The sequence below is a fragment of the Phycomyces blakesleeanus genome (genome assembly GCF_001638985.1).
Source record: "Phycomyces blakesleeanus NRRL 1555(-) unplaced genomic scaffold PHYBLscaffold_8, whole genome shotgun sequence".
Classification (NCBI taxonomy): Eukaryota; Fungi; Mucoromycota; class Mucoromycetes; order Mucorales; family Phycomycetaceae; genus Phycomyces; species Phycomyces blakesleeanus.
Genome location: NW_017265141.1, coordinates 1,558,556 through 1,586,084, shown reverse-complemented (window position 1 = coordinate 1,586,084; position 27,529 = coordinate 1,558,556). Strand labels below are relative to the sequence as shown.

Genomic DNA, 27,529 nt, shown 5'->3' with positions numbered 1-27,529 from the left:
TTTGCAGAAAAGGATCCCTGATAGCAGTACATTGTCTAATAAAAGAGGGTGCAGATCTCACTCTCAGAGATGCACAAGGATATGGCGTGCTTCACTTGGCCGTCAACTCTTCACATGCCATGCTTGTGCTCTATTTACTACTTATAGGTGTCGATATTGACTCTATAGATAGCGTGGGTGGACACACTCCCTTGATGTGGGCCGCTTATCAAGGGCATGCCTTGACAGTTGATCTTCTTTTACGGTTTGGTGCAAATGTATCCGCTATCGATGATTCACATCTTACCCCATTGCATTGGGCTGTCGTCCAGGGCAATAAGATGTGTATTCGAAAGATGCTCGAATATGGTGCAGATCACAATGCCCGAGAAAAGATTGGCAAGACTGCCTACGATTTTGTCCAGGAACGAAAACTAGAATCTGTCTGGGACAGAGCCGTCCTCGAGTTCGATGTTGGAGCACAAGATAATCCCTCGCAAGCACCACGTATAGGTACTTACCCAGGTTCTAAAGGAAAACCGATCAAAAAGGTAGTAAATACTTTGAATCCAAGGTACAAGCGGCAGATACAAAGGGAAATAACTGACTCTTTTTTTTGTATCAGCGTACTCTTAATAGTATTGTGTTTATCCTTCCTTTTGTTGTGCTCGGTTTGTTTGTGAAAACACTGGCTGTTTTGCCTTGGTATACTGGATTGCCATTGGGGCTCTTGGAATTTGCAGTAATGCATGTTGGAATTATCAAGTATCTTATCCCAGTACCTACACATGATGCGATCTGGAAAACACCTTATTTCTCAAGCATATTCCAATCCAGTGCATTTTGGGTTTTTTACTCCTGGATTACTACACTTATTCCAGGCAAGTATATGTGTATTGTTATATGCATGTATATATATATACATTTGTAGACCGCCAATCAATCAAAAGCACATTAATTAACCGACTTACTTCTATCTCACCAGTTACCTCACAGTTCATGTTTACCAACATTATCTTTATCATTTGTTTCGGCACCGCGCTATATTTCTTTTTCAAAGCAATCAGAGCCGACCCAGGGTTCCTCAAAAAAGATCTTCCGATTCAGATCACAAAAGAAGCCGTGCTTGAACTTGCAGAAGATCAAAATCTGGATATCCGGCATTTTTGTTTTTCTTGCATGGTAAGTATATAAAGCGTAATTGAAGTATGTACTGATAATGGCGTAGATTAAAAAGCCATTAAGATCCAAGCATTGTAAAATCTGTAATCGATGTGTGGCTCGATTTGACCAGTAAGTATTTATGGTGTGCACACGTATCATACTCACCATAAACACTAGTCATTGTCCTTGGATATCAAATTGTATTGGTGTCCACAACCACAGATCATTTATGATCTTTCTGTTGAACATGGTCACTAGCATTACGGCATATCTTTTACTCGTATATCAATGCAAGTATTATTTATTGATAGCCGCTTTTCTTCAATATAGTTCCATGAAAAAAAAAGAGAAAATAAGAAGCTAACTCACACAGCTCTGTAGATTTTGTTGCATCTCCACCCATGGCTATAACCGACAATACATGTTTTCTTGGAGAGACAGCGTGTGGTTATTTTGCTTATGATGGATGGACAATGGCGCTGGCATTGTGGGTGTGCCTACAACTGTCCTGGTCGGTGTTCCTATTGGTAGTTCAGCTTTACCAGATTGCAGTAGCGACAACGACCAACGAGAGTGCGAATAGTCATCGATACTCTTATATGAATCATGAAACTCGTAAAATTGATCGGGTAGCTACAGTTATCGGTCTAGGACATGTAGATCCTGCAAACGATCCAGGAAATTCTCATGGGCACTCGCATGGGCACTCGCATGGCTCTAATGGTGGGTTCTGTCCTTGCCTGCAGCTCGTGGCAGGAGCTAGGGCGTTGCACAAGCGGCGAACCCAGCCGACCAGTCAGTGGAGAGGCAATGTGTTTGATCACGGCTGTTGGGCCAATTGCATCGAATTTTGGTCCGAGAGCAATCGCGAACAGAAGCATTTGCAGTGGTATGAACTCTATGACGTTCGGCAACTGAGACCTTCTGAAGCGTTGTCAATGGAAGTTTAGAGGCATACCACAAAAGAGAGAAAGCAAGAAAGAAAGGAATCTGTAAAACAGAGTATAGCCAACCTTTTTTTTTTTACTTTTCTTTTTATATTTTTATTTTTATTCCTATAATTAATATATAATATATATATATATAACACACACATATTCTTTATTTCTTTCTTTCTTCATTTCTTTTTGCGCGTCTCTCTTTTTGGAAAGTCACTAGTGAGTGGTACTAACATTTTTATTTTATTTATATTTTATATTTTATATATATATAATATATTTCTTTCTCCTACATTTTATTTTTTTCATTTCCGCTTCTTCTACTCGCTTGGTGCGAAGAAACAGAAGTAAAGTACCAAGCAGACAAAGAACAAGATCCTTTCCATTCTCTACATTTTTATATCTCTATTTATACTATTATTACCTTCATAATCGTATCTTCAACTCACTCCTATCATACATCATAACAGCGGCCTGGATACTGACGCAGGCATGCATAGTGCTAATTTCAGGTACATATAAAGCCTATGTATACAAAATGGACCTCACTCCCCAAACCCCAACTCTCTTTTCCCTTTCTTCTTTCTTTACAATACTTTAAAGTAAATCAACCAAGTATATGTTCGAACCCGGAAAACACAAACCAAGCACATCATTATTGACTTTCAATATCTATACAGGGAACCAAGCGCAATATCACTGGCCGTCAGACAAAAGGACACGCTCGGTGGCCACTTGAAAGCAGGTAGAGCAGACAAACAAACAAGCCGACGACTCATGCGCTCTGCAGTACTGAACAGAGAGTGCCTTAAAGGAACACTGGCTCCACCGAATGGTGGAGAGACGCATGCTCACACCCAACATACATCCTCCACAAGCCAAATGTGGGAATGGAATGTTCAAAAAAACGATCAAAAGTCCACACCTAAACCAACACAAACCGACACCACCATTACAGACGAAGATACCAAAGTTGTTGATATTATGGGGGATAGCCCCTACAGTAACACTCATGAGGAATTTGGAGAAGACGATGCAATATCGATAGGCGATTTTGAGCCAGCCCATTATACCAACCCATTACCAGACTATCCATTTGGAAAGTATGGCTCAAAGCGACTTCCGCAGCAAAAGGCAATAGGATCTCCACAACAATCTCATTCTTCATCAATTGAATCGGACGATTGGAATAATGGTAACATTTTCTTTATTCTTTATTTTTTAATATTACTTTTACTATTATACTCACTTGCTCCTTATTATTCCTTGATATTGTTTATTGTATATGTGTGTGTTAATGTATGTGGACTGGAATCAATCAACAGACGACATGGACAAGAGTAATCATTTATCTTTGTGTCTCCCATCTGCTACAGCCGAAGCTATGCAAACTTATGAGAATATTCTGGCAAATATATATTGTGGATCAGCATCTGGTCGGTCAATTGCAGAAGAATCGATGCCATGTGAATGCAAGTACGATCCTGATGTTGATGATGTTAGTGCGGCATGTGGTGACGACAATTTTTGCATCAATCGCATGATGTTTATGGAATGCATGGTGGATGACTGCCATTGTGGTCGGTATTGCCAGAATCGGAGGTTTCAGTTATGCCAATACGCGCGTGTGGATGTGATAAAGACTGAGAAAAAAGGATTTGGTTTACGAGCCCTAACCGATTTACCAGCGTAAGTCTTCTATTTATTTCATTTATTGGGCCTAGAACTCATAAAAGGAGGTGGGGGCGAATGGGTGTGAGTGTAGGAATGCGTTTATTATGGAATACATTGGTGAGGTTATCCCCAACAACGAATTTGTTCGTCGCACTCGATCCTATGAAACAGAAGGATTAGAGCATTATTATTTTATGACCCTCAAGACAGATGAGGTAAGAAAAAAAAAGGCAGCAAATTTCTGCCAAATATCGCTCTATTTTATTTTCTTTCACAAGATAAAAAAAAAGTATTTGTAGCTTAATAGAGTAATTGTTGGTAGATCATTGACGCCACTAAGAAGGGCTGTCTCGCTCGTTTCATCAACCACTCCTGTAAACCAAACAGTGTGACGCAGAAATGGGTTATTGGAAAAAAGATGCGAATTGGTATATTCACCACCAAGTTTGTAAAAGCAGGAGATGAGTTGACATTCGATTACAAGTTTGAGCGCTATGGAGCAGTTGCGCAAAAATGTTATTGTGGCGAATCATGCTGTAAAGGTTACATCGGAGGTGCGCTCGGCACAGCTGATCAGGAAACTTTGGCAGGTCCATGCATGCAACCCTCTGACGACGAAGATACTGACGGAGCAGGTGCTGTCACAATATCCCAAAAACGTTCTCTCAGAAAACGCTCAAAACCACCTCAACCACTCCATGATCCTGATGAAGTCCAGAGCTTTGTCAAGAAAATGCTCGACTCGGTTGGCAAACCACGTCTTGTCAATCGTCTCCTACACCGCCTAGAACTCACTAACCCCGACAACTCAGTCGGAAGAGAGGTTCTCAAAAACTTTGTCAGACTTCACGGGCTCAAGATGCTTAAATTCTGGCTGGGTGAATGGAAAGGAGACGAGGAGATCGTAAAAAGTGTATTGCGTGTTTTGGACAGTCTACCACTTGCCAATAAGAATGGACTTGAAGATTGTAAAATGTTTGATGTCATCCAAAAACTCACGGACCACGAAGATAAGGATATCGGTGAACTGGCACGGAAACTGGAAAGCGACTGGGAAAAACTCAAAAGTATCTATCGCATCCCAAAGCGTGCAGTAAGTTTTTTGGGCTTTCCTGTGTCTCTTACTCTAACTTTACTTGCCCTCTACAGTATGTAGAGCGTAAATCTGCAAAAGTAGCAGTGGAAGGTAATATAGTACTATTTTAATTATAATGCAAATCTTTCTCATCGTTAGAGGTATTGGTATAAAGATGAATCTACAGGAACAAAGCGTGTGATGGACCAAGAAAACGGCTTGTTGCCTCGAAAGAAGGTTCGCTTCTTGTCAACCCGAGAATTCTTTGATCCAGATGACGACTATTTCGAGTACCTTTCCCTTGACGCAGACCAAGCTGAAATCGAATGGAAACTTCGATTTCCGCCTCGCCCTGTTATTCCGACTGCACCACGCGCAATGCTCGACTGGCCAGTATCGACCACTGCATACCCTGGCTATCTCCAAGATCCAGCTGCTATGTATACCTTGAAAGATGGGCAGTATAGATATATTGGTCCAACAGACCAATCTATGGCAGCTACAGACTTCTCGATCGATAGTCTCTCTTACGACGTCAGTCAATTATACGCTAATGATGCTGCCTATCAACTCTCATTGGCTGCCTACCAAGAAAGTTATAATGCGGCGGCGGCGGCGGCGGTAGAAGCGGCCCAATATGATGCGTCTATAGAAGGTGCCACAGAGACATCAGATGGACGTAAATTACCTCTTAATTGGCGATCAGCAAATACAGAAGACGGGACAGTATACTACTATAATATCCTCACCCGGAAATCACAGTGGCTGTTCCCTGAAGAGAGAGAGAGTTCGATCGAGGGTGTTTCTCAAGAGCAAATTGAAGGTCAAATAGAGCACGCGATTCTAGAATCTGAAAAAAAGAAGCGTTTGGAGGAAGGGTGTAGCCCGAGTCCGGTTAATTCGATTACTACTAGCAAAGCTGGCCGCTCACCTCATACCATGACACCGACAGCAAGTACAAGTGGATCTACAGATGCTCAATCGGTAGGGGATGATCCCCAGGGGCCTTTTCTGAATGATATTGATCTAAAGAGAGAGATCGGTAAGGTAGTTACCAAGTATCTAAGTGCACGCCAACAGCATTTGTGGAAAGAAGACAAAAATATATTTAAAGATCTGGCACGAAGGGTAAGAATAAAAGGAAACTACTCAGAAGATGATGGTTTGATTTACGAGATTTGTATTTGGGTTTTTTAGATGACACATCACATCGTAGACCGTGAACTCCAGTCAGGCCGAAAGATCGTTGCTATGAACAGTGCATTAAGAACGAAAATAGAAAAATTCATGGACTTGCATGGTGCAGACTTTGCAGGAAAACTAAATCGTCTCAAAAGTGCCACTCCAAGCTCAAACGTGCCCTGATATACTCTACTCCTTCCTGCCACCATCACTACCACATACGAATCATGAAAACAAAACCGTGCCCTTTCCCCCTATAATCACCATCAACTTCTCTTTCTTCCTTTCTGTCTTTCTTTTTCTTCTTCTCTTCTCTATATCTTTGCTTATTAACTTCACCAACATCCGCCATACATGCCACTAGTATTATCCTACGTAATGTTTGTTGTTTTTGTAAATACATTTTTCAATAGCATTATTTTATTGTCCTCTTGCTTTCATTATATTAACAAAACAAAAAAGAATCACCCAATTACTTATTAACCCCCACAAAAATAATTTATTTCTTTTTTTTACATTTCATTGTATAAACAAATGAGGGATATTTTGTGAAAGTTGCGCTTAGTATTGACTCCGTGTATTTTAATACTTCAGGTCCACTAGAATAACTTAAAGCAAGCCCTAAAGTGTAGCATCTTAATAGTGGCCATTTTGCTGTTAGTATCAATATATCATACGCGTAAAGTATTGGCCGAGACACATACACAATGGCTCTCTTTATCGTTGTTACATGTCAAAATCTAAGTATGCTCTTCTTAATGACTTATTTAGTATTATTTTTATGTTCCTGAAAATGAAAAGTCAAATCCAAAACCATTGCATTGGTTTCAATCTAAAACAAACTGAATACTGAATTTAGTTTCTGGGTTTAAATATATTTCAGGACGACCAAAAAAAAAGTACTAAAGTCAAAAGAAATGAACAGCTTATGAACCATTAATGAAAATACATTAGACTTCTAACAATAAAATTGACCAATAGAAAAAATTAAAGCTTAAACATCACACACTTCTTGCTCAAATAATATTTGAAAGTTGTCGAGTCTTTGGTCCATAAAAATAAAATAGCTAAAATAAGTTGTCGTAAACCTTTTAGTTTTTAATTTTTTTTTTTAAAAAAAAAAAGTGACAGAAACATAAATATATATATATATATTTAACGCTGAGTTTACTTTAAGTCTAGAAACCATTTGTCTCGGTTAAGAGTTGAAGCTAGTACATTTTACAAATACATATATACAACTTTTATACATAAACACACATATAAATATATACATTTATATATACATTTGGTTGAGTAAATACAAATTGGGCTCATCAACAAATTACATTCAAAATGCAAACCACAACAATCCGAAGGCGGACATTCGGATTGATTGCTTTGTGCCTGATACTACTGATTACAGGAATCTACTTTCATCACACATCATACGATCCAACAAAAGATAATGATTGGAAGTTTTTTGAGAAAGCCAGTAAAAAGCCTGATCAGCCACCGCCGAACTCCAAACCAGACTATGATAAAGAAAATATATGCGCTAATGCTAATATTGAATTACTGTAAGAATTTCAACTTCATCAAAATTAATCTGACATGCGTTTACGATAGAACATCCAGTAAAGAAAATTGGAATGGATTGTCAACAAAGGCAATTGTATTAGAAAAAGATGGTACCTATACTTCCCAGGATCAACTGATTAAGGAAGGAGACTATCGCTGTGTCGCTGTCCTGGTAACAATTAAATAATATCCTATTACCTGGGAATCTATCTGACCTGTCTAAACAGCTTGTACCAATGCCAGCTACTTCCACTATCAGCCCCGAGGACCATGTTGGCCTAGCAGATAGCATCATCTTGAATGCTGTAGGATACAATATCACTATACCAATTTACCTGAAGCAAGACCCTAAACATGCAAATGTATATATCGCTTCTGTTCGATTTACGCATGCAGATATCTACACTCTTGATGGAATTACCGAATATAGATCCTACTTTTGGGAGGAACCTACCCACCATTCCTATCAGCCAGAATCATTTAAATCAGATAATGTTATCAAGGTACTATCTCAAGAGGTACAACCAATCTTACCAGCGTGCGATATGAGAAAGCCTGAGAATATTGAAGGCAGCTGGATGAACAAAGCCGCTTTCCAACACACCTACCCATTGGATTTTTATGGCATGTTTGGTCCATTACAAGAAGATCATGCCAACGATGGATATCTTTATGTACCTGATAAATGTCGTATGGAATATATTGGCGTTGGGCAAGCAGCTGCTTGCTTTCAAGACAAGATTGTACACGTTTGGGGTGATGGCAACTTGAGAAGGTAATCTTAGAATCTATAACAAGAACAAGAGCACTCGCTAATATTTTATGTAGAAACCTAAAGTCGTTTAGTAATGCCAATCGATGGTGTAATGATCTGATAGAACCAGAAAACCCTTGTATATGCGATGACGACGACGAAGACCCGACCCACACGCTCTACCCTTGGGCTGTTGACCCCTCTGTACCGTTGAAAATCAATTCTACTTGGTACAGCAATGCAGATTTTTACTTTAATAATGTTGATAGCATTGTATCCAATGATTGGAAGACTGTACTGGAGGCTCAAGTCGGAAAAACACCAAAGGCAGATCTTGTAATACTTGGATTAGGAAATGGCGACATTCCCTTAAGCAGTGTCACGCCTATTCAATTTGAGAAAACATTCTCAGAGCTACTCTCTTATGTTCTCGAAAAAATTTACCCTCATCAAACTATCATCCTAAGGACGCCACAATTTTTCTGCTGTGCTAACATTCATACTACATCATGGAATCTCGGGCGAAGCAATGAATTTGCCTTGGCTGTCCGTAATGCAGCCCAAAGGCATGGTAATCGTGTTTTACTCTGGGACGTTCATAAGCTTGGTACAACAGATAATACATGTAGATCTGTGGGAAAGCCTTACTCTAAACGAGGTGTAGTTACTCTCGAGAATCTTTTGTTATGGAATCTTGTCTGTGGTGCTTGATACATTTAGACTTCTACAATCTTGTTTTTTCTATACATTTATTTATTTATTTATTTCTCGTATCAAAGCATATACAAATAGAGATAAATAAATTGTATTCACTAGTGCATGGAATACATAAGATTTTATTTTTCGCTGTCTGATATATATCTTGAACAAATCACCAGAAATTGAACCTTTTATTTTTGTTGAAAAATAAATAAATTTTGACAAATGCAGTATATGAAAAGCTGTTTTCATAATATGCTATCATAGATAAGAAAAATGGATTTTTTTGACTAAGGCAAGATTTACTCTATAAGCTTGTAAACTTTATGTAAGAATTCTTAAAAAAAAACCCCCTTTAACAGAATTGAGACATGATAGTGTGGAAACCTTAATGTACAGGTAGATTTGACTTTAAATATTTTTCAATATCTACTTTGATAAAATGGCATGCATATACATTTCTATCTGTACAACTCTTTTACAAAATGAGGCTCTATAAGATGCCAAACTAGAATTTAAGAAAAATATAATAATAAACTATCATATCCTTAACAGCTCTCTTGCGCTTGTAATCAGATTTTTGGTTGTCTACTATGTTGTAAGAAGTCTTCTATATACTGTGGTAAAAGAAGAAAACAAAAAGTGACTTTAGTTGGGCATTTTTACAAGCTTTTTCAGGATGGAATTTTGACCAAACAATACATTTCCCCATTTTATACCCCAATCCAAATGTTTACTATAAAATTTCCACTACAGATAAAAAATAAAGTTACATTTTCAATGTACCCTCTTCTATCTGTATTGACAGGTGGGTATCATATATGGTGGTTTGGAAAATCAAGTAGAATTTAAACGCTGTAAACAATCGTCAAATACATTTTAATTAAATTAAATCAATTTGAATTGAATTAGTATAAAATATAGACTTATTTTCAGTTTGGGGTTATTTAATCTAAACACATACACATACAAAAAAAGAGACTAAATGTCCTTTTGTTTCAATTTTCTCAATTACAGACTTGCATAAGCAAACAGCTCTAATATTTAAATTATTTTACCATATTTCAGCTCATCAAAACATTCAATTTATCCCTTTTATATGATATTGAAATCAATCAATCTCAATATAAGAAAATTGTTTAGAGTAAATAACGTTATGCAACAAGTATTGATTATTTTGGCTCTACTTTTAAATAAAATGGTACATTCTTTACATATAGTTTTTATATACATACATTTATATAATATCCCTAAAATTACAGCTAATAAAATGATATAAACACTTCTTTTACACAGATGTCTTACACATCGACTCATATGCTCTTCTGAGCTGCTTAAGTCTTGCAACTTCTTTAGTGTCATATTTGACAATGTCGTTAATTTCATCAAGCGGGAATTCAGCCAGACAGCTATATACATAAGGAAAAGAGAGCAGTTACTTATACGCTCACGCGTCAATACCCACAATATATATCTATAAGATATATTATTTACCTAGATGCATGCTCCACGGGTAACATCAAGAGGTTCCCAAATATATCCAATATATAATTCATACCCTTTGTTACATCTTTTTTACAGGCAACCACCATCATGCTGATTTCAAGACTGTCAGGTGTCTCGTATTTAAACTTATTACAAAGTTCTTCCAGACTCATCTTTTTTTGGCAAAAGAATATTTTGTATTGGTTATCTCTCTGGATAGTTTCAGTAAAATAGGCTATTGAGCTCTTAATGATTTTTAGTAGAGACGGAATGTGACCTACAAGAAGAATTAAATAATAATAAAAATACAAACACCCAATTACAATTATTTATCTTTTCCTTTTTTTTTAATGTATGTGCGATTACCTTGGTTGTCTTCAAAGGCCATAAAAAAACAAGCTTCATCATAATAGTATGTTAAGACAGACAATATTTCAAGGTATCTTGCGATTAATCTAGCCTAGAACAGTAACAAAAAGCCATGTTATGTGTAAAGTTTCATTTTGATACTTTATTATTATTAGCAATAATAAAAAAGAAAAACTTACCTCTTTTCTATTGATAGAAATATAAAACGCTTCTTTTACTAATCTGAGGAAGACCCAGATTGTAGTTTGAAGAGGTGTATGTGGCGATCGTCTCAGCAGACTATCAATTTCATTTGCTAATTGATTCAATCTATACGTATAAGATGCAGTATCTTGATCTGGCCGAAGCTGGTTAATGAAAAGTTTATGAGCCTCTTCTGGATCTAATTCAGACAATGCGGTGTCTCTTTTACTCCAGTCGTTACGTAGGCTGGCGAATAAGTGATCGAGTCGGTTGGACTTTATTATTAAACAAATAATGGCGATATTAGTAATGGAAAAGAAAGTGATTATCCTTATGTCTGTGCATCTACCTTTTTTCGTATTGATACGCTTGGGGTGTAAACTCGTTTTTCTGATGATGCTAAAGATGAACTTGACGGAGGTTCTTTTGTGAATTGACGCGAGTTTTCTGAGGGACTATCGGAAACTTTGTAGACAGGAGTTGAAGGCGAACATGGAAGTGGTAGTACATGTAAAGGGGCTATCGGCTGTACCGACGGACCAGGAACGGAATCGACAGTGGGCTTAATAGTAGATTGAGTTTGATAGTGCACTGTCTTGTTGTCTTGCTGAGACAACTTTGATGGGACATGATGAAAATAAGATTGGTCTGGAAATATTTTTCTCTCTTTTCATGTGTATTCACAAAAAAAAAGTCAATACAGGGTGTATGTAAGTTAAAGAAAAGCACGAAGCTTTAATAATACAAACTCTTATCTGACTGGATCGACTGATCTTTGGGTTCTAGCTGCTTTGCTTGTTCTACAATTAACATCTTTAGTTTCTGCGACTCGATTTCTTGTCTCTACACAAAGAGAAAAAGAAGAAACGATTTTTTTTAATTGGCAATACTTGTTGCTTTTTTTCTTATCTTTTATATACTTTACTTGGAAGTTCAATTGAATTCTCTCTTGACTAATTTTGTGTTCTTCTTCTTTACTAGCTTCATTCATACACTCGATTTTCTCTTGCAAACATTGAACCATGTGTTTTAGTCGATCGATCTCTTCCTGTCATTTCATTTTTTTAAAGAAAAAATCGTTTGTCGACATTGAATAAGTGAATGCAAGTGAATGGAATTTGTGCTTTAAAAAATAAATAGATTCTCTGTATATAGATTACTTGTGGATTCCCAATTGAACAATTAGCTTGTTGTTGTTCTTGTTGTCTTGCCAATGTAACATCTTGAAGACATCGGGAAAGTGTGTTTAATTGGGTTGCTTGTGATGCTTCTTGCTCGTGTTCGAGCCGATCTAGTATCGCAAAAGTTTCTTCGGTGCAAAAGTCATCAAGGTCATCAAAATCATCAAATTCATCAAATGAATTATTGTCTGACATTGCGAATGCGAGAGTGTATATCTAAGAGTATGATGTAGTAAAGTCAAAAAAGGTATTCACTGATAAATCTGTGACGAAAGATTACTAGATATTGTACCGAGTGATGACGAAAGCTTGCTAGATAGTTTATTGAATGATAATGAATTATCATTTAACATTTTTCTTTATGTATATTTGTTCTCTCCGTTGTCGCTATTTTCTTCTTGCCCAGTCTTACTTTTTTTTCTGGTCACTGCAGCAAAATATTTAGCGATAAATAAAATTCTTTAAAGCTTGCATATTAAATAAACTTATTTTACGCATGTTTATATTTATTCTTGATCTGACCCTCACTGTTTTTGCTGCTGCTACTGTTGAAAAGATACCTGCAGATTCTGGAAGGACTGTATCTTAAGCTTCGGACTATATGCAAATACGCAATGCATTTGAGAATAAATATCATATATTAGATACTGTAAAAGCTAAAACTGTCAGATGAAGCATTAGTTGTTTTGAAGTACACGCTTTAGTCTTAACCATCCAGGTTTAAGCGAATCAAGCGAGCGAATAATCCTGATAAACGATGGATGATACCCTTCAATGTCCCTACTGCTTTTTTTTTGTGTTTAGTTTTATAAATAATCAATTGACCCTTAAATCAATATAAAAAAATAGATACGTCTTTTGTAAGACACATAATATATACGACGATGTTTTTCAAGTCAAATATTAACAACTTTAGACAATATTAACTAGTGCTATTATATTTGATGAACTATTAAATTCGTTTTGAATTAGTGCGTATTATTGTTGTACTTGAACAATACCCTCCTCATGGGTTTGCCCAACCAAAAAAAAATTGAACAATACCATACCATATATATATATATATGTAAAAGAAATTGCCTTCCCTTGGAAATAGCTCTAGCCTATCCGAAATAATTAATAAAAAGAATGAGACACGGTGTGCTGATTGAATGAAAGGATTAATTTGCCAATCACGATCAGCTGGAACTGGAATTGAAGGAAACGAGTATCTTTGTTTGTAAAACTAGGGAAAATTGGTTCCATCGAGCATTTTGTATCTAGCTTATATATTGAGATTTACAAGCAATCTTTCTTTTTAAAAAAAAACACACAAAGACAGTTAAATTGGATCAAAAATTATGTCAATTGAGCATTGTTTAGTGATTTAGCACTGTTTGGTGCGAGGAGTTCGAATCATTTGCTACCTTGCCTCTTAAAGTTATGAAATAAGAATGCCCATAACATATGAATAAGAGTTTGGTGTTATTTAGTTCAGAGACTAGAACTCAACTCAATTGAACAAGATTGATGGTTTATTTAACCGCGATTGAATAAAGGGTCAATATACAGTGTGCAGAATATTTAAAGGTTATAATTTAACGAGAGTGGAAGACTTGTTGGTATTGTATTTGCTTTACGTTTGATAGAAAGTATAAGCAATTGATACCAAATAGAATCATACTCATTATTAGGGTTATGATACAATTTTAAACTATATACAAACCTTCTCTTGTAGTTTATAGATAAAGGAATTCTGTTTTTATCTTGAGATTATGAATGATCTAATTACTATTACTGATATAGAAATAATGTATTGACTATATGCTTTGATCCCTTGTTCAAATGATTATTACTGTAAAGCAAAAAAAAAGTGAATGTAAGTATCTTGGACACAAATATGCTATTATGTTTCAATATTAAATATATGTCAAATACAATATTGATTAACTATAGACGCAGTACAGCAGTAAATTATGCGAGAGTAATAAACAAAGAAAATGCCATGTTATATGATTTTTATTCATATATTCATGTACTTATTAAGCTTCGGATAAGGCTACATAATATTTTAGCTACTGTACAATAGACTCTTTTCCAAGCCTTTCTTTATTTGACAGGCCTTAGTATTTTAAAACTAACATTACATATATTTGGTACCATCACAAAGGCAAAAATGAAATAAAATTAAAAATTAAAAAATACCACTTTTATTTTCTCGACTCTAAAATAAATATTAATTCATATTATTTACAGCATTTTTAGGATTCCAAGATTTCCTAGTAAATAATGCCCTTTTTTTTTGAAACAGGTACAGGTACAGGTACAGTTACAGTTACATTTTTAATTCCTTGAAGGCACGGGAGGTGCCTGTAGCAGAGTGACTTGTTTAAAGATATGACGTTGCACGCGACGCGTACGTTGCGTTTGTCAGTCCGTCTCCAAGCAAGTACCGACAAAGAGCACTATATCTTTCCCCCTTTTTTCCCTTTATTTCTAATACAGATACAAGTTAAAGAAGAATGTCAGGATACGATCGTGCTTTGACTGTCTTTTCTCCCGATGGTCACTTGTTTCAAGTCGAGTATGCGTCCGAAGCTGTACGAAAAGGTACCTGTGCGGTAAGTAACTCGAATGCATAATATTACACATCATTTCCAGAGACTCATCATTCAATCCGCTATTGAACCTAGGTTGGTGTCCGTGGAAAGGATGTTGTCGTTCTCGGTGTCGAAAAGAAGTCAGTATTGAAGTTGCAGGACCCTAGAACAATTCGCAAGATTTGCATGCTTGATGATCACATTGCCATGGCATTTGCAGGTAATGGCAGCAGAAAATACAACAAAAATAAAATAAAAATGAGGGAAACTGCTCCAAAAAATTGTGTGGATATTTGAGATCTTTTGGACATCATTGAACACAGACTAAAGTATTATGTCATTAATGTATATTTAGGCCTTACTGCTGATGCACGTGTTTTGGTTAACAAGGCAAGAACAGAGTGTCAGAGTCATCGTTTGACAGTAGAGGACCCAGCATCTGTAGAGTATATTACACGATACATTGCTCAAGTACAACAAGTAAGACATCTTTTTTTTTTCTGGTTGAGTATATATTCACTTGGATATATATATATGTGTGTGTGTGTGTGGTTTAATAAAAGTAATATGCTAACATCTGTGTTAGAAATATACCCAGAGTGGTGGTGTGCGTCCCTTTGGTATCTCTACCTTAATTGTTGGTTTTGATAAAAAGTTCCCCAGACTTTACATGACCGAGCCATCTGGCATTTACACTGCCTGGAAGGTAAATAAGGCGCATCAATTCGATATCTCAAACTTAGAAAGAGCAAGACATATGATGTTGCTCAATTCTGATCCGTTCAAATTGGTTATAGGCAAATGCTATTGGTAGAAGCTCAAAGACTGTGCGTGAGTTCTTGGAAAAGAACTACAAGGAGGACATGGATCGCAAAGAGACCGTTAAATTGGCTGTCAAGTCTTTGTTAGAGGTATATAATATACGCTTTACTGGAAATGCGTTCTATACAGTGTATTCATGCTATTGTGTTTGATTACAGGTTGTCCAGACAGGTGCCAAGAACATTGAGATTGCTGTTATGTCTTCTGATAGTGTAGTAAAGGTAAGGTCACAAGACAATTGGGATTATAAGAAAAATATAGAAGAAGAGAGATACAAGGAGAATAAGGAAAAACTAAACGGTGTATTGTTTTATAAGATTCTTGAGATTGAGGAGGTTGAGTCTGTTGTTGCAGAGATCGAGAAAGAGAAGGAAGAAGAAGCTGAGAAGAAGAAGAAGCCATCTTCTGCTGTTGCTTCTGGCAGCAGCTAAATTGGTTGAACAAGCCAAACCCAATACATCAACATTAATAACAAAATGGTACAGTCTTGCAGCATTGTAGCTTCTACTTCCATTCCCAACTTGTCCTATTCCTCTATCTGTCTGTCTGCCTTTGTCTGTCTGCCTTTGTCTGTCTGCCTGCTTGTCTGTTTTTGTTATTTGTTCTTGGGTTTGCCACAAAGCATACTTTCTTTTTGTTTTTAAATAAAACGTGTTTTAAACGTCCGTTTTAAACTGCGAGATCGATTGTAGCTCATTGTGAAGGCACAGATTTTTACAAAGATCCAAGAAAACAGTTTAGTCTGGTAGTTTTCATCATCTTTTTGGCGTTCTATATGGAGTTTACGGAGTTAGAAAGCCTAAGTAAAAGGCGAGATCGTAACAATTTTTATATGTGGAGTTTGTTACAATTTTCACTGCTTAAAGATGTAATAATTTTACTAGTAAAAGTGTAAAGGATTTGTCACGTGATTCTGTTTTTTCTTTAAACCTATTTTATTTCTTATGTATCAAAATAAATGGTCGAACCAGAAAATATAAACCAGTGATCTCGGAATATAGAACGCCTGTACAGTCCTAGACTTTAAGTAAACGACTGCTGTTTTTTAACTTGAAAAAATTGATAAACTGATTCAGCAAAAGTGTAAAACTTATTTTCATTTATTTAATTATTAAAAAAAATATTGAATGCCTACTGCAAAGAAATTTCATAGAATCCATTCCTTCTGAGCAGTGCACACCTTTCACTCTGACACATGTCATTTTGAGAGCTATTTACTTATAGAAATACCCACTGGTAAGTCATAGTGCCATATTATAGTTTTCTAGTAGGTAAGGAATCATCTGACTGCCTTGGATACTGTTGGCTATATTCAATCTCAAATATTTAGCCAACTTGTGGGTATTGAACACCGAGAAATCCGAATAAATTACTATAATTATTTTTTGAAAGATATGTTCTCTCTATAATCACATGATATAAATCCAATACACATTTAGATGACCAATAGAGTAGCTCTATTCTTAATACAAATGTTTTAAAGCTAATGCAAAGAAAACCGTGTACTATGTGATATTTATTTTATTTAATAAAATTTTTACTTCTCTTTTTACTAAAATACTATTTACAATACTTCTTGTACTATTGAACAGTTTGTGGTTGGGCCAATCAGCGGCTTTACCTTGCCCAAAATTCAATTACAGTAAGAATAATAAATGTGTACTTTTTTTTGTTGTATTATTGATGAGAAAACCATTATTAAAAGTTATCCAGAATTTATGATTACCTCTTGATTTTTGTAATATAAAGCGAGACACACTGCATTCTGTTTCTGATTTTTTTACTTCATAATATTTTGATGTACAAGTAATACATGACTCTGTATTATTTTATATAACCTCATTTTAATACCTCAATGACAAAAGGACACTGTCTTAAAATTAAATTTTTTGTGACTATTATGTGACCTTCAAATAATTAATTTTGACAAGAATACCAGTTGGAGGATGAAAGGAATCAAAAGAAAATGACTTGTGATTATTATGATTATCATCATATCTTATAATTAACAATGGCCGAGTAAATAATAACTTGTATATCATTCTGTATTTACATATCCTATTTTTACTACTAATAATTTATGCATTTTTGATGAAAAATAAAATAAAATAAGAAAAGTATATTCATATTTATATAATCAATCCATGGAATAATCTAATATTTCTGTCTAATTCACGTATGTATAGTATTTAGCCAATCCGCACTAATTGAACTTCTTTTTCTTCAATTTTTACGTGTGCTTTTCAATTAACAAAAAATAAATGAAAGGGAAAATAGTCTTTTTTTTTTTATTAAACAAGAACTTGAATATCTTAAAAGATAGTTTTATCAGTTAGGAAAATTTGCCTGTATGGGTTAATAAGAGATCGTTTGCGGATATATCTTTTGCTTATTGATAAATCCCTTTGATCAACAGGGATAAATTTAATTAGACGCTTTTAACAAAACAAAACAAAATAAAGAAAAAAAAAGAAAGGGTGAAGACTTTTGAATATTTGGGTTCACATTTATTTGTCAATGAGTAAATTGAGATTGCTTAATGGTAAGTTCAGAGCATTGCTTTTGAATAAAAGATCTAAAATATTGAGAAATTATAAGAATATTTACCAAGGCAGAGTGCAGCATGAGAAAGAAAGAAAGAAAAACACGTACGTATATACATACATACATACATACATACATACATACATACATACATACATAAACAAACAAACAAACAAGCAAACACGAATAGAGGGAAGATATGTATATATACTTTGCGCTACAAAGCCTGTTACTAGTATATATAAATATATATTCTTTTGTATGTATAGTATATGAGTTTATGTACTCGTGTGTATAGAAACGATTTGACTACAGTTGTAAAGAGGTGTCGTATTTGGTTTTTTTTTGCATGTTCATGTTCATATTCATGTTCATGTTCATGTTCATGTTTTTGTTCTTGTTGTTTTGCCGTTGTCCTTTACATAATTAACTTTCTTTCTTTTTGTTTTTTTTGTTTGTTTTTTTACAAATCCATTAGAATATCGCCTGCCTCGTCCATATAAGAAGTAATTTCTTCGTCGAGCTTGATCTGGGCAGTTTTGGGATCCTTCATCATGTAAGCATCTAAAGCCTTGTCGAGATCTTCAGCCGTAGCTCTCTTGGGCTTTTCCTGGCGACCCCCTCTTTGACCTGAAGCACCACCACGCTGAACCTTTTGCTGTTGTCCTCTAGGACCACTGTTGTTGTTTCTGTTGTTATTGTTTCTGTTGTTGTTGTTGTTGTTGTTCTGTGGTTGCTGTCTGCGTCCTCCTCCTCCTCTTGTTAAGGCTGGTGATGTGTATTGTTTTCCACGTACATTAGCTTGTCCCTGTCTAACAACGCCTGACATGGACTGTGCATTGGTACGCTTTTGAATACTACCAACTGTCTTTCCTAAGCGACTTTGGATACCATTTGACCCATTCTTACGACCTCCCTGAGAGGCAGTGTTACCACGGATGCGGCTAAAAACGCTCGATGAAGTAACGACATCTTCCTTAACATAAACCTTCTTTGCGTTGCTAATTTGGCTAATTTGGCTCAATTGGCTAAATCTGATACATAGAAAGACAAAAAAAATGAGTTTGTGTGTTTACATCCTTACATGTTTATATATATATAAAAGAAAAAAAAAGATGTCTCACCTTTCATTCAAACCACCTGACTGGAGAGTGACAACACGACCGTTGTTGGAGGGCTGGTTAAAGATGTTGCGTGTGGATGACATGATTTAGGTGGGTTGTTGTATAAGTTGGTGCTAAGGTGCAAAGAGAGATGGACAAATAAAACTCTTTTTGTGTCCAAATAAATATATATATATAAGAAAGTGAGTCAATACTCCGTTGTGTGAGAGACGAAATCTCTTCTCCTTGTAGTATGTACGCTCTGAGCCCTAATACATCTCCACACGCTTCGACTGATATGGGGTGACGTAGCATTCTTTCTCCTAGTCCGTTCCTCATTTCCACACATAATAATGAGCCTCAAACCAAAAAAAAAAACACGTAAATACTAAATATATAAAAAGAAAGAGGAAGAGATATTTGTAGAGGTAGAGAGAGAGAGAGAGAGAGAGAGAGAGAGAGAGAGAGAGAGAGAGAGGAGGGGGAGGAGGGGGAGGAGGAGGGGGAGTAAATAGGATTGAGTAGGTTGGCAATACTATTTTGCGGCGTGCGTAATAATAAGAAAGAAAAAAGACAGTTCAAACATAGCTCTTTTTCTTTCTTTGTGTTGTTGAACATCCTCTTCGTTATTGGTGTTTTGCGTAGGCCGTTGTTGCTGACGGTGTTGTTTGTTGAAAATGTCGCGGTGACAATGTTTGGTTGCCGAAGAAAGAAAAGAAGGGGAGGAAATAATAAGAAAATAAAGATAGAAGATGAAAGCTGAGGAATGCAAAGAAAAATTATCTTTGATTGCTGCGCCATTGGTAGATTCAATTGTAAAGGAATCCAGATTAGAGAAGAAATTGAAGGACTCCCTCCCTCTTCCTCTCTTTTCTTTTTCTCTTCTTTTGTGTTTGTTTGTTTGTTTGTTTTTTGGAGAGGACGGACTTTGGAGAGGATAAGAAATGCTTTGGCTTTTTCATCACCCAATATTCAAGGCATTGCTGCGTTTCATGTGCGTGTGTGTGCGTTATTCAGACATAGACAGACATAGCCAGAACAAAAAAAGAAGAAGATAGCGCTGTTGACTTGACGGTCGAGGCTAAAAAGAGCGTGGACCAAAGGACGAGAGAAGGGAAGGTAGGAGGCATAACTTACGCAAAGTTATCGTACTTGAACAAGTGTTGTATGTCGAACTGAGATTGGATTGTTTCTTTTGCGGAACAAGCTTAGGTTGCCAGGTAAAATGAGTAAGGATGAGGCGTGCTTTGGTGGGTACAAAATGAAGCCTTTAGGTGTCTATAAGGAGCCTATGTGGTCTTGAGCTTTGCTTTACAAAAGAAGAAATAAGCAGATATAGAATCAAAGAATATATATAAGATATATATATGTATGTTTGTGTGTCTTTGTGTGTATATATATAAAAAGGAGAAGACTATTTCAAACCATAGAACCGCTTATTTATTTGAATTGATTATTTACCTCTAATTGGATACAAAAGTCAACGTCACAGCCAGTGCTTTAAATCTCCGTAATCCTCTTTTGGATTTTTTTTTTTTAAAAAAAAGAGAGAGAGCAAGTTTTGACACATTGAAAAAAAAAGAAAGGGACTTTCTTTTATATATAGATATATAGATATATATTATATTATATACATATACATATAAATATACATATATATTTAAGCATACACACACACACACACACACACACACACACATCTATATATATATATTTATATATAATAATAAAGCTTGTGCACTTCTTTGGATCAGGTCAATGTCTAACCAGAATCCCGATGCCGCAACAATCTATGTTCAGTTTGAAGAAGCTTGTGCTGACTTTCAGGTAATAAAAAATCGATTGAATGAATTACTCCTCCCCCTCTTTTTTTTGCATGTAGAGATTGTCATTTGTTTTGCCTTTATTTTATTTTTAATATAAAGTAATAATAATACCGATATTATTCATATTCATATTCATATTCATATTCATATGCATACACCCACATATACATATATACATATATGTATAAAAAGGTACCAGCCACACGAGCTGCAGCAGAACTTGTCTTAAGTTCATTTTGTCAGCTGCCAAAGGCACTTGCTCTATGCCAGTATATTCTGGGTAAGCCAACTTCCTTTTTTTTTCTTTAGTAACGATAAATCATGTCCCAAAGAAGCTCCAGACAGAAGAAGATAGTATATATATATGTATATATGGCAAAAAGGCTAGATTATTTCAATAGATTTGCATATCTGTATATTATATTATATTATTATATATATATATATATAAAGAAATGAATGAAAAATAAAAATCAAAATCAAAGTCGATCAAATAAGCTGATGGAGAAAGGGCTGTATGTATTATTTCAGACAGAGCACAGAGCCCGATGGTTCAGTTCCAAGTGGCTCATGCCATAGGTAAAATAGCTGTAAGAGACTATTCTCTTTATGAGCTATCGGATTTGATCCAGCTCAAGAATTACATGATTGATTACTGTGCCCAAAGACCAACGTGAGTCTAGCTAGCTAGCTAGTTAGTTAGTTAGTTAGTTAGTTAATGTGTAGCGTAAAGTTCGTTTATAAACAATATGATCATTGATTGTCATGTATATAAACGACACGCTGTATTTATCTTTGCACTTTAGGCTTCTGAAATATGTCCGAGAACAACTCTTGTTGGCCATCGCTTTGATCACCAAAAGAAGTATGTTTGATATTTCTGAACAAGACAGAATGACCATCTTTCAAAATATCAAACAATTGTTCAATTCTCCGGGCGATGGACCAGTGCGTATAAATATTTATATTTGTTTATTAGATAAATTAGATAAATGATGTGCATTCCAAATGGAATATATATAGAAAGAAATGAGAAAAGAAAGCAAGAAGACTCAACTAGAATCAAAATCAAATGCACATACATTGTGATAAATATGTCATTTTTTTCTTTCTTTTTGGCAATTTCTTGACAGGTTCTTGGGGTTTCTTTGGCCAATGCATTGGTAGATCAATTCTCCAACACAAAATCAGCAACAGTCGGCCTTCCTTGGGAGTTTCACTACAAATGCAAGGTGTTCTTTGAGGTAAATATATACATATAGATGTACTCAATATCTTGGAGGAAGAGATTTCTTTGTAGTGTTATATATACATAAAAGGTAGATATATTAAGCTAATCTTATTTTATTTTATTTTTACAAACAATTAGACTCGGTTTTTGCTTCCAATGTTGGAACAAACTGTAACAAAGTTACATCAAGTCGTATCACAGACAAACCACTTGTCTTCACCTCCGCCTCTTTTACTCGTTCAGTGCCTTGAACTCTTGGAAAAGATTCTCCATTGGGAGTTTGAGTCAACCAGTGCTAGCAATGCGCTTCCGGGATCGTTTGGAAAGACAGGAAATGATGCAGACGATTTTGACCGGGAAGATGGTCCTTCGACAGTTAAGAAAGTGTTTACCATCTTTCCTACAAGCTGGCAACCAGTGGTTGGCAACAGTGAAGTTCTTTGGCTGTTCTTTAGAGTAAGTGACGAGTACCTTTATTTTATTTTATTGTTCTTGCTTTACTTCTTTAGTAATGTTGTTGCTGTTAATAACCATTTAATTGTTTTAGACATATAATCTGGTTCAGACAGATGATGTGTTGGCTCATCGGTGCAGACAATGTCTTGTCCAGCTTTCGGGTTTCCAAGAATATTTCTTTGGTCATGACTCAACTGCTGTAAAATCGTATACTACCACATTGATGAATGGTACCTTGAAGTTAATGAACGAGTAAGGCAAAACATGTTTATAAGAAAGAGATGTGTTTTTTTTAAAAAAAAAAATAGTTATATTTTCTCAACGTATTGACTTTTTTTTTGTTACAAGTATTCTTGAACTTGGTACAAATCCAGACGTTTTATCCGAGCAAGGACCTCACATCTTGGGAACTATTCAGATGACCAGAAGATTACTAGAAAACATTCCTGTATCTATTCTTTGTCTAGTTCCTGACTTTTTTCAATTCTTAAATGCCATCGGACGATTGACGGTTGTGTGCCTCAGAGGTTCGGTTACTGATGCCGAAGAGGGTTGGTTGAGTGAGGCCAGTGACGAGTGTCTCGAGACATGGGTCAGATTGGCTGATGAAGTTCAGCCTGCATATGGTCAACAACAACAACAACAGTCTGGAAGAGCCGTGATCTCGGGTATGTCTGAGATGGACAGTGAGCATTTGTCAAACTACATGAAGACGGTTGCTTATCAGGTGGTCGAGACATACATCGATGCTCGTCTGGAGAGTTCGATTCTTGCTATGAACGATGAAGAAGAGGAAGATGAGATTGACAGTGGATTTAAAGACTGGGTAAGAAATAGAGAGATATATTGGGAATTTATTTTCTATTTTTCTTGACTCTAAACTCTATTATAGGATGTGTACGCAGACCAGCTTACATGTATTGGTACTCTGGGAAGACTTCATCCTCATCAGTGTATTTTACGCCTGCAACTATTGCTGGGAAGCTGTTTTGACCGCCTAAAGGCATACTTTGTGTCAAACACAATCAATTCTGGTAAAATATTATATTATGATGATTTATACACATGTAAACCGACCAATCTCTCTTTGTATCTTAACTATATATTTTTTTGTATTTGTGTCTGTAGATGGTAAATTACTTCTTCTTCACGAGCAATTGCACTGGATTATCCTGATTACTGGTCATATTTTGGCCGATACCGGAAAGGGCGAACAACCCATGATCCCAGATTCCATTATGCAATTGTCTGGGTCTCAGGTAAAATAAATAAATAAATAAATAAATAGATTATAGTATATTATATGTATTCTCACCAGATCAGTTGGTGTACCCTTAACTTTGTATATTGTGTGTTTGTGTACTTATGAAGTAAAATGATTAGGCTATTGAGCAAGACCCTGTTGTAAATGTCTCTAGACAAGTATTGGAATTGTTCAGATTCTCATCTAGTTTTGGACCCAATTCAATGGAGGTAAAGAAAATAAATGGTGGTGGTGGGAGGTAGGGAGAGAACGAAAGAGAGAGAAAAAGATAAGGTGTTTGTGTTTAGGAAAGAAAGGGAAAGATTTGGTTAGATTGGTTAATGTGCCATACACACACACACACATATATATATATATACATAGGCTTCTAATTGTAGCCCGCGTGTGGCTGCAACATTGGTTTGGTTTATGGAACGTTGGTCAAAATCCTATCTTTTGGTAGATGAGAACGAATATGGTTACATAAGGTATGGTCCCCAAGGGAAGCTTTCCATGATGGTCAATATCCGATAGGATAGAATTGACATTTTTATTATCATTTTTGTTGTTGTTTTTATATCCAAATGTAATGCTAATTACGTTCTAGCCCTAATATTGCAAAAGCATTCGGAAGACCTGGACCATCTGATGGACAAGGTGTACATATTATCGATTTCTCCATTGAACAAATGAAGACCAATTTTGCATTGTGGAGTGCGGATCCAGATGTCTTGTTGCAGGTAAATCCACACAACACAATATAGCTCAAAAAAAATTACACTATTAATTTTTCTTTTCTTTTCTTTTCTTTTCTTTACCTCTCTCTATATACATTGAAATATTGGTGGCTAATGAATTGTTCAATGCTTAGCTTATCTCTTGGCTTAACTCATGTGGAACTTGCGTAAACACAAAGAGCTATTTGTTACAGTCAAGTAAGTTTTTTTTTTTTGGTACTTTAGGCAATTAAAGAATAAATAAGCGGGGGTTTGAACCTTGTTTACAATTTAGACAAGTTCCCAGACTTGGTTCAGTTTGTCACAGCAAATATGGAACAGTTACCAGAGGTCGTACACAAGTAAGACACACACACACACACAAAAATATATTGCATAGTCTGTGAATATAAACTTTTTTTTATACTTCTTGTCTTGTCTTGGTTCTAAAAAAAATACTATTCGTGACGTTACCATTCTTGTCTTAGTTGCTTAATCCAGACTGTGGCCTCAATTTCGAGTAGCTCAACTGATGCCAACACACGCGACAATTACTTTGGTTTGATATTCAAGATGATTGAGGTAAGAATAAGTTCAAGACACTTGAAAAAAAAAATTTAAAACAAAAGGCAAAGAAAGTCGAAACTTGGATGATGATTTATTTATTTATTTATTTATTTATTTATTTTAATTTTAATTTTAATTTTCATTGGCAGAAACGTCTAGGCGATGTATTGAGACACCCAAATTTTCAACAGAATTTTCAACACACAGAATTTATGAACCAAGTATTGGACTCACTAGAGGTACAACACACGCATAAAAAAAAAGAATTCTTAAAGGTGTATTATACACTAATTTATCCATGTATATGTTTGTAAAAAAAAAATTAGATGTTGGATGGTCTGGCTCTTGCCTGTCAATTCAATAACACTCCAATCATCTTTGGCTTTTGTTCTGGATTCTTTGAAAGTATTGTTCAACTCATGTCGCTCTACAAAGATGTGTCTCAGGTCCAACTCCTGATTCTCCAGCTCTTTGTAGATCTCGCCGGGCGCCTGGTGAGTAGAAAATAAGAAAAGAAAAAAAAGCGTACAAATGCTAGGCTTCTTTTAGAAATAGATGTGCAATGGACTCTTTGTTATTCATGTATTTACTAACTCGATGTTGGGTTTGTGCTTGTGTTTCTGCTGTGGCTAAAAATAGGATTTTGGTGTTCTTGGGCAAGACCAGAAGCAAATGTTTTTCCGTGTCGTCATTGAAATCTTGCGGATCTTTGGGGCTGTCAATCAGGGCAAGAAAAAGATGCACAGCCAAGAGGAGGAGGAAGACAAGCCCTATGCAGATGTATCTGCTGCACTGATCCTTCTGTCCAACATAATGGCATCAGAATTCGAAGACTTTAGTAAGTAAACAAACAAAGAAAAACTTAGGGATTATAGACCAACTAACAAATGAACAATAAATTTATTATAGACCAAAACAAAAATCAACTTTTGTCAAACTCAAACTCTGATGTAGCCAACGTTGTTCTTTTTGGTGTCAATGTGATTATTCCCATGGTAGATATGGAGATGCTAAAGGTAAAAGAGATATATTGTTATTGTGATTAATATGGATATTGACCTTTTTTTTTTCTTTAATAATGTAATGTAATGTAATGTAATGTAATGCATTGAATCTTTGTAGATTCCTAATCTCTGTCAAGAATACATAAAATTGATATCGCACCTTATCGAAGTCTTTCCGGAAAAGTTGACCGGTCTTCCTGTGGACTTGTTTAATAACCTTATGGCCAGTCTGGAATTTGGTATTGGACATGACATTGCAGACATCAATATTCTTGCCCTGCATGCTGTTGCACCCCTTGCCCTGTGGGCACATGTGCAACAACAATCCAACCATGGTCTGTTCACTTTTATATATATATATATATATATATAATTACAATTCTAATTGTAAGATTTTTATGTGTGTACGTGTAGCATCAGCCAATTTCGACTTATTAAAGCAGGCGCTCAGTAAATTCCTTGCACAACTGGTCAAGGTCCTCTTGTTTGAACACCTGGATGGACAGGTGGTAGATGCGGCCACCGAAGCCTTGTTGGCTCTGATTTGTTCCCAAAGGGTAAGTGTATATTAAATCAAATCAAATCAAATCCCCCCCCCCCCAAAAAAAAAAAAAAAAAAAAAAGAAACTCAAATTAAATAACATTTGTATGATATGGTGTAGGATGATTACATGGCCATTGTGAATCAGATCATTGTACAGCAACCAGCAGATATTCAGTCTAGATTACTCTTTGCTTTCCAAACCCTTGACCAGGCAACCCCTACTCAATTGGCGTATTCTTTGCCTCCTAGTCGGAATGCACCAAAATTTAGAGAGGCTCTTTTATCGTTCCTAATGGATGTCCGAGCTGTACTGAGAGTCAAGTAGATCTAAAAGCGTAAATCGTAAACACAATTATATATATATATATATGTGCGTGTTTATCGGTATATGTACAATAAATAAATAAATAAATAAATAAATAAATAAATAAAAAATTATTCACTTTTATTTATACACATGTAAATCATTAGTGTTAGTATGTATTGAATTAACATTTTTAGGGAAGATTTAATGAAAGGAGGAGGGGAGGGGGTGGACAGAATTCTGTAGTACATGTTTCATTTGTTTCTTCTTCTTTACACTGTGTTTATCCAAATAAATGGTTTGAACTCTGAATTTTTATATATAAAAACATGCGATATATAATTCTG

At 35.7% G+C, this 27,529-nt stretch overlaps 8 protein-coding genes across 8 annotated transcripts; 6 read left to right on the top strand and 2 right to left on the bottom strand.

The window, feature by feature from the left end:
- Positions 1 to 53: 53 nt before the first annotated feature.
- Positions 54 to 2,048, top strand: PHYBLDRAFT_87869 (hypothetical protein; the record flags this gene model as incomplete). Its single annotated transcript, XM_018443678.1, has 6 exons — positions 54 to 452; positions 605 to 872; positions 965 to 1,161; positions 1,208 to 1,272; positions 1,321 to 1,437; positions 1,517 to 2,048. Coding segments are annotated over 6 exons (1,578 nt in total), but the record flags the coding sequence as incomplete, so codon positions are not given.
- A 1,591-nt stretch (positions 2,049 to 3,639) lies between these two features.
- PHYBLDRAFT_133104 (hypothetical protein) lies at positions 3,640 to 4,744 on the top strand (the record flags this gene model as incomplete). The annotated part of the gene is made up of 3 exons (XM_018429548.1): positions 3,640 to 3,770; positions 3,847 to 3,970; positions 4,078 to 4,744. Coding segments are annotated over 3 exons (921 nt in total), but the record flags the coding sequence as incomplete, so codon positions are not given.
- A 962-nt stretch (positions 4,745 to 5,706) lies between these two features.
- PHYBLDRAFT_158604 (hypothetical protein) lies at positions 5,707 to 6,426 on the top strand. Its single transcript, XM_018433818.1, has 2 exons — positions 5,707 to 5,958; positions 6,028 to 6,426. The coding sequence occupies exons 1-2, from the start codon at positions 5,770 to 5,772 to the stop codon at positions 6,193 to 6,195; spliced, it is 357 nt and encodes a 118-aa protein (XP_018293166.1). The 5' UTR covers positions 5,707 to 5,769; the 3' UTR covers positions 6,196 to 6,426.
- Positions 6,427 to 7,347: 921 nt separating this feature from the next.
- Positions 7,348 to 9,037, top strand: PHYBLDRAFT_167446 (hypothetical protein; the record flags this gene model as incomplete). The annotated part of the gene is made up of 4 exons (XM_018435640.1): positions 7,348 to 7,571; positions 7,621 to 7,744; positions 7,800 to 8,347; positions 8,401 to 9,037. 4 exons carry the CDS (start codon positions 7,348 to 7,350, stop codon positions 9,035 to 9,037), a joined length of 1,533 nt encoding a protein of 510 aa, XP_018293165.1.
- Positions 9,038 to 10,232: 1,195 nt separating this feature from the next.
- PHYBLDRAFT_181073 (hypothetical protein) lies at positions 10,233 to 12,438 on the bottom strand (the record flags this gene model as incomplete). Its single annotated transcript, XM_018438414.1, has 8 exons — positions 10,233 to 10,434; positions 10,520 to 10,787; positions 10,877 to 10,970; positions 11,059 to 11,337; positions 11,412 to 11,728; positions 11,812 to 11,905; positions 11,988 to 12,110; positions 12,223 to 12,438. The coding sequence occupies 8 exons, from the start codon at positions 12,436 to 12,438 to the stop codon at positions 10,314 to 10,316; spliced, it is 1,512 nt and encodes a 503-aa protein (XP_018293164.1). The 3' UTR covers positions 10,233 to 10,313.
- A 2,246-nt stretch (positions 12,439 to 14,684) lies between these two features.
- On the top strand, positions 14,685 to 16,315 carry PHYBLDRAFT_124329 (hypothetical protein). The gene is made up of 6 exons (XM_018428986.1): positions 14,685 to 14,843; positions 14,916 to 15,042; positions 15,178 to 15,302; positions 15,409 to 15,528; positions 15,620 to 15,733; positions 15,803 to 16,315. Exons 1-6 carry the CDS (start codon positions 14,745 to 14,747, stop codon positions 16,073 to 16,075), a joined length of 858 nt encoding a protein of 285 aa, XP_018293163.1. The 5' UTR covers positions 14,685 to 14,744; the 3' UTR covers positions 16,076 to 16,315.
- A 2,132-nt stretch (positions 16,316 to 18,447) lies between these two features.
- On the bottom strand, positions 18,448 to 20,683 carry PHYBLDRAFT_181071 (hypothetical protein). Its single transcript, XM_018438413.1, has 3 exons — positions 20,429 to 20,683; positions 19,313 to 19,458; positions 18,448 to 19,222 (listed from the first exon to the last, which is right to left on the bottom strand). The coding sequence occupies exons 2-3, from the start codon at positions 19,393 to 19,395 to the stop codon at positions 18,652 to 18,654; spliced, it is 654 nt and encodes a 217-aa protein (XP_018293162.1). The 5' UTR covers positions 19,396 to 19,458; positions 20,429 to 20,683; the 3' UTR covers positions 18,448 to 18,651.
- Positions 20,684 to 20,862: 179 nt separating this feature from the next.
- On the top strand, positions 20,863 to 27,324 carry PHYBLDRAFT_181070 (hypothetical protein). The gene is made up of 23 exons (XM_018438412.1): positions 20,863 to 21,118; positions 21,310 to 21,397; positions 21,649 to 21,790; positions 21,924 to 22,065; positions 22,251 to 22,361; positions 22,487 to 22,804; positions 22,896 to 23,056; positions 23,153 to 23,630; positions 23,697 to 23,838; positions 23,933 to 24,063; positions 24,188 to 24,277; positions 24,432 to 24,535; positions 24,655 to 24,787; positions 24,919 to 24,982; positions 25,059 to 25,125; positions 25,252 to 25,345; positions 25,480 to 25,569; positions 25,657 to 25,824; positions 25,970 to 26,168; positions 26,240 to 26,346; positions 26,453 to 26,669; positions 26,749 to 26,891; positions 26,997 to 27,324. The coding sequence occupies exons 1-23, from the start codon at positions 21,050 to 21,052 to the stop codon at positions 27,201 to 27,203; spliced, it is 3,465 nt and encodes a 1,154-aa protein (XP_018293161.1). The 5' UTR covers positions 20,863 to 21,049; the 3' UTR covers positions 27,204 to 27,324.
- The last annotated feature ends 205 nt before the right edge of the window (positions 27,325 to 27,529 follow it).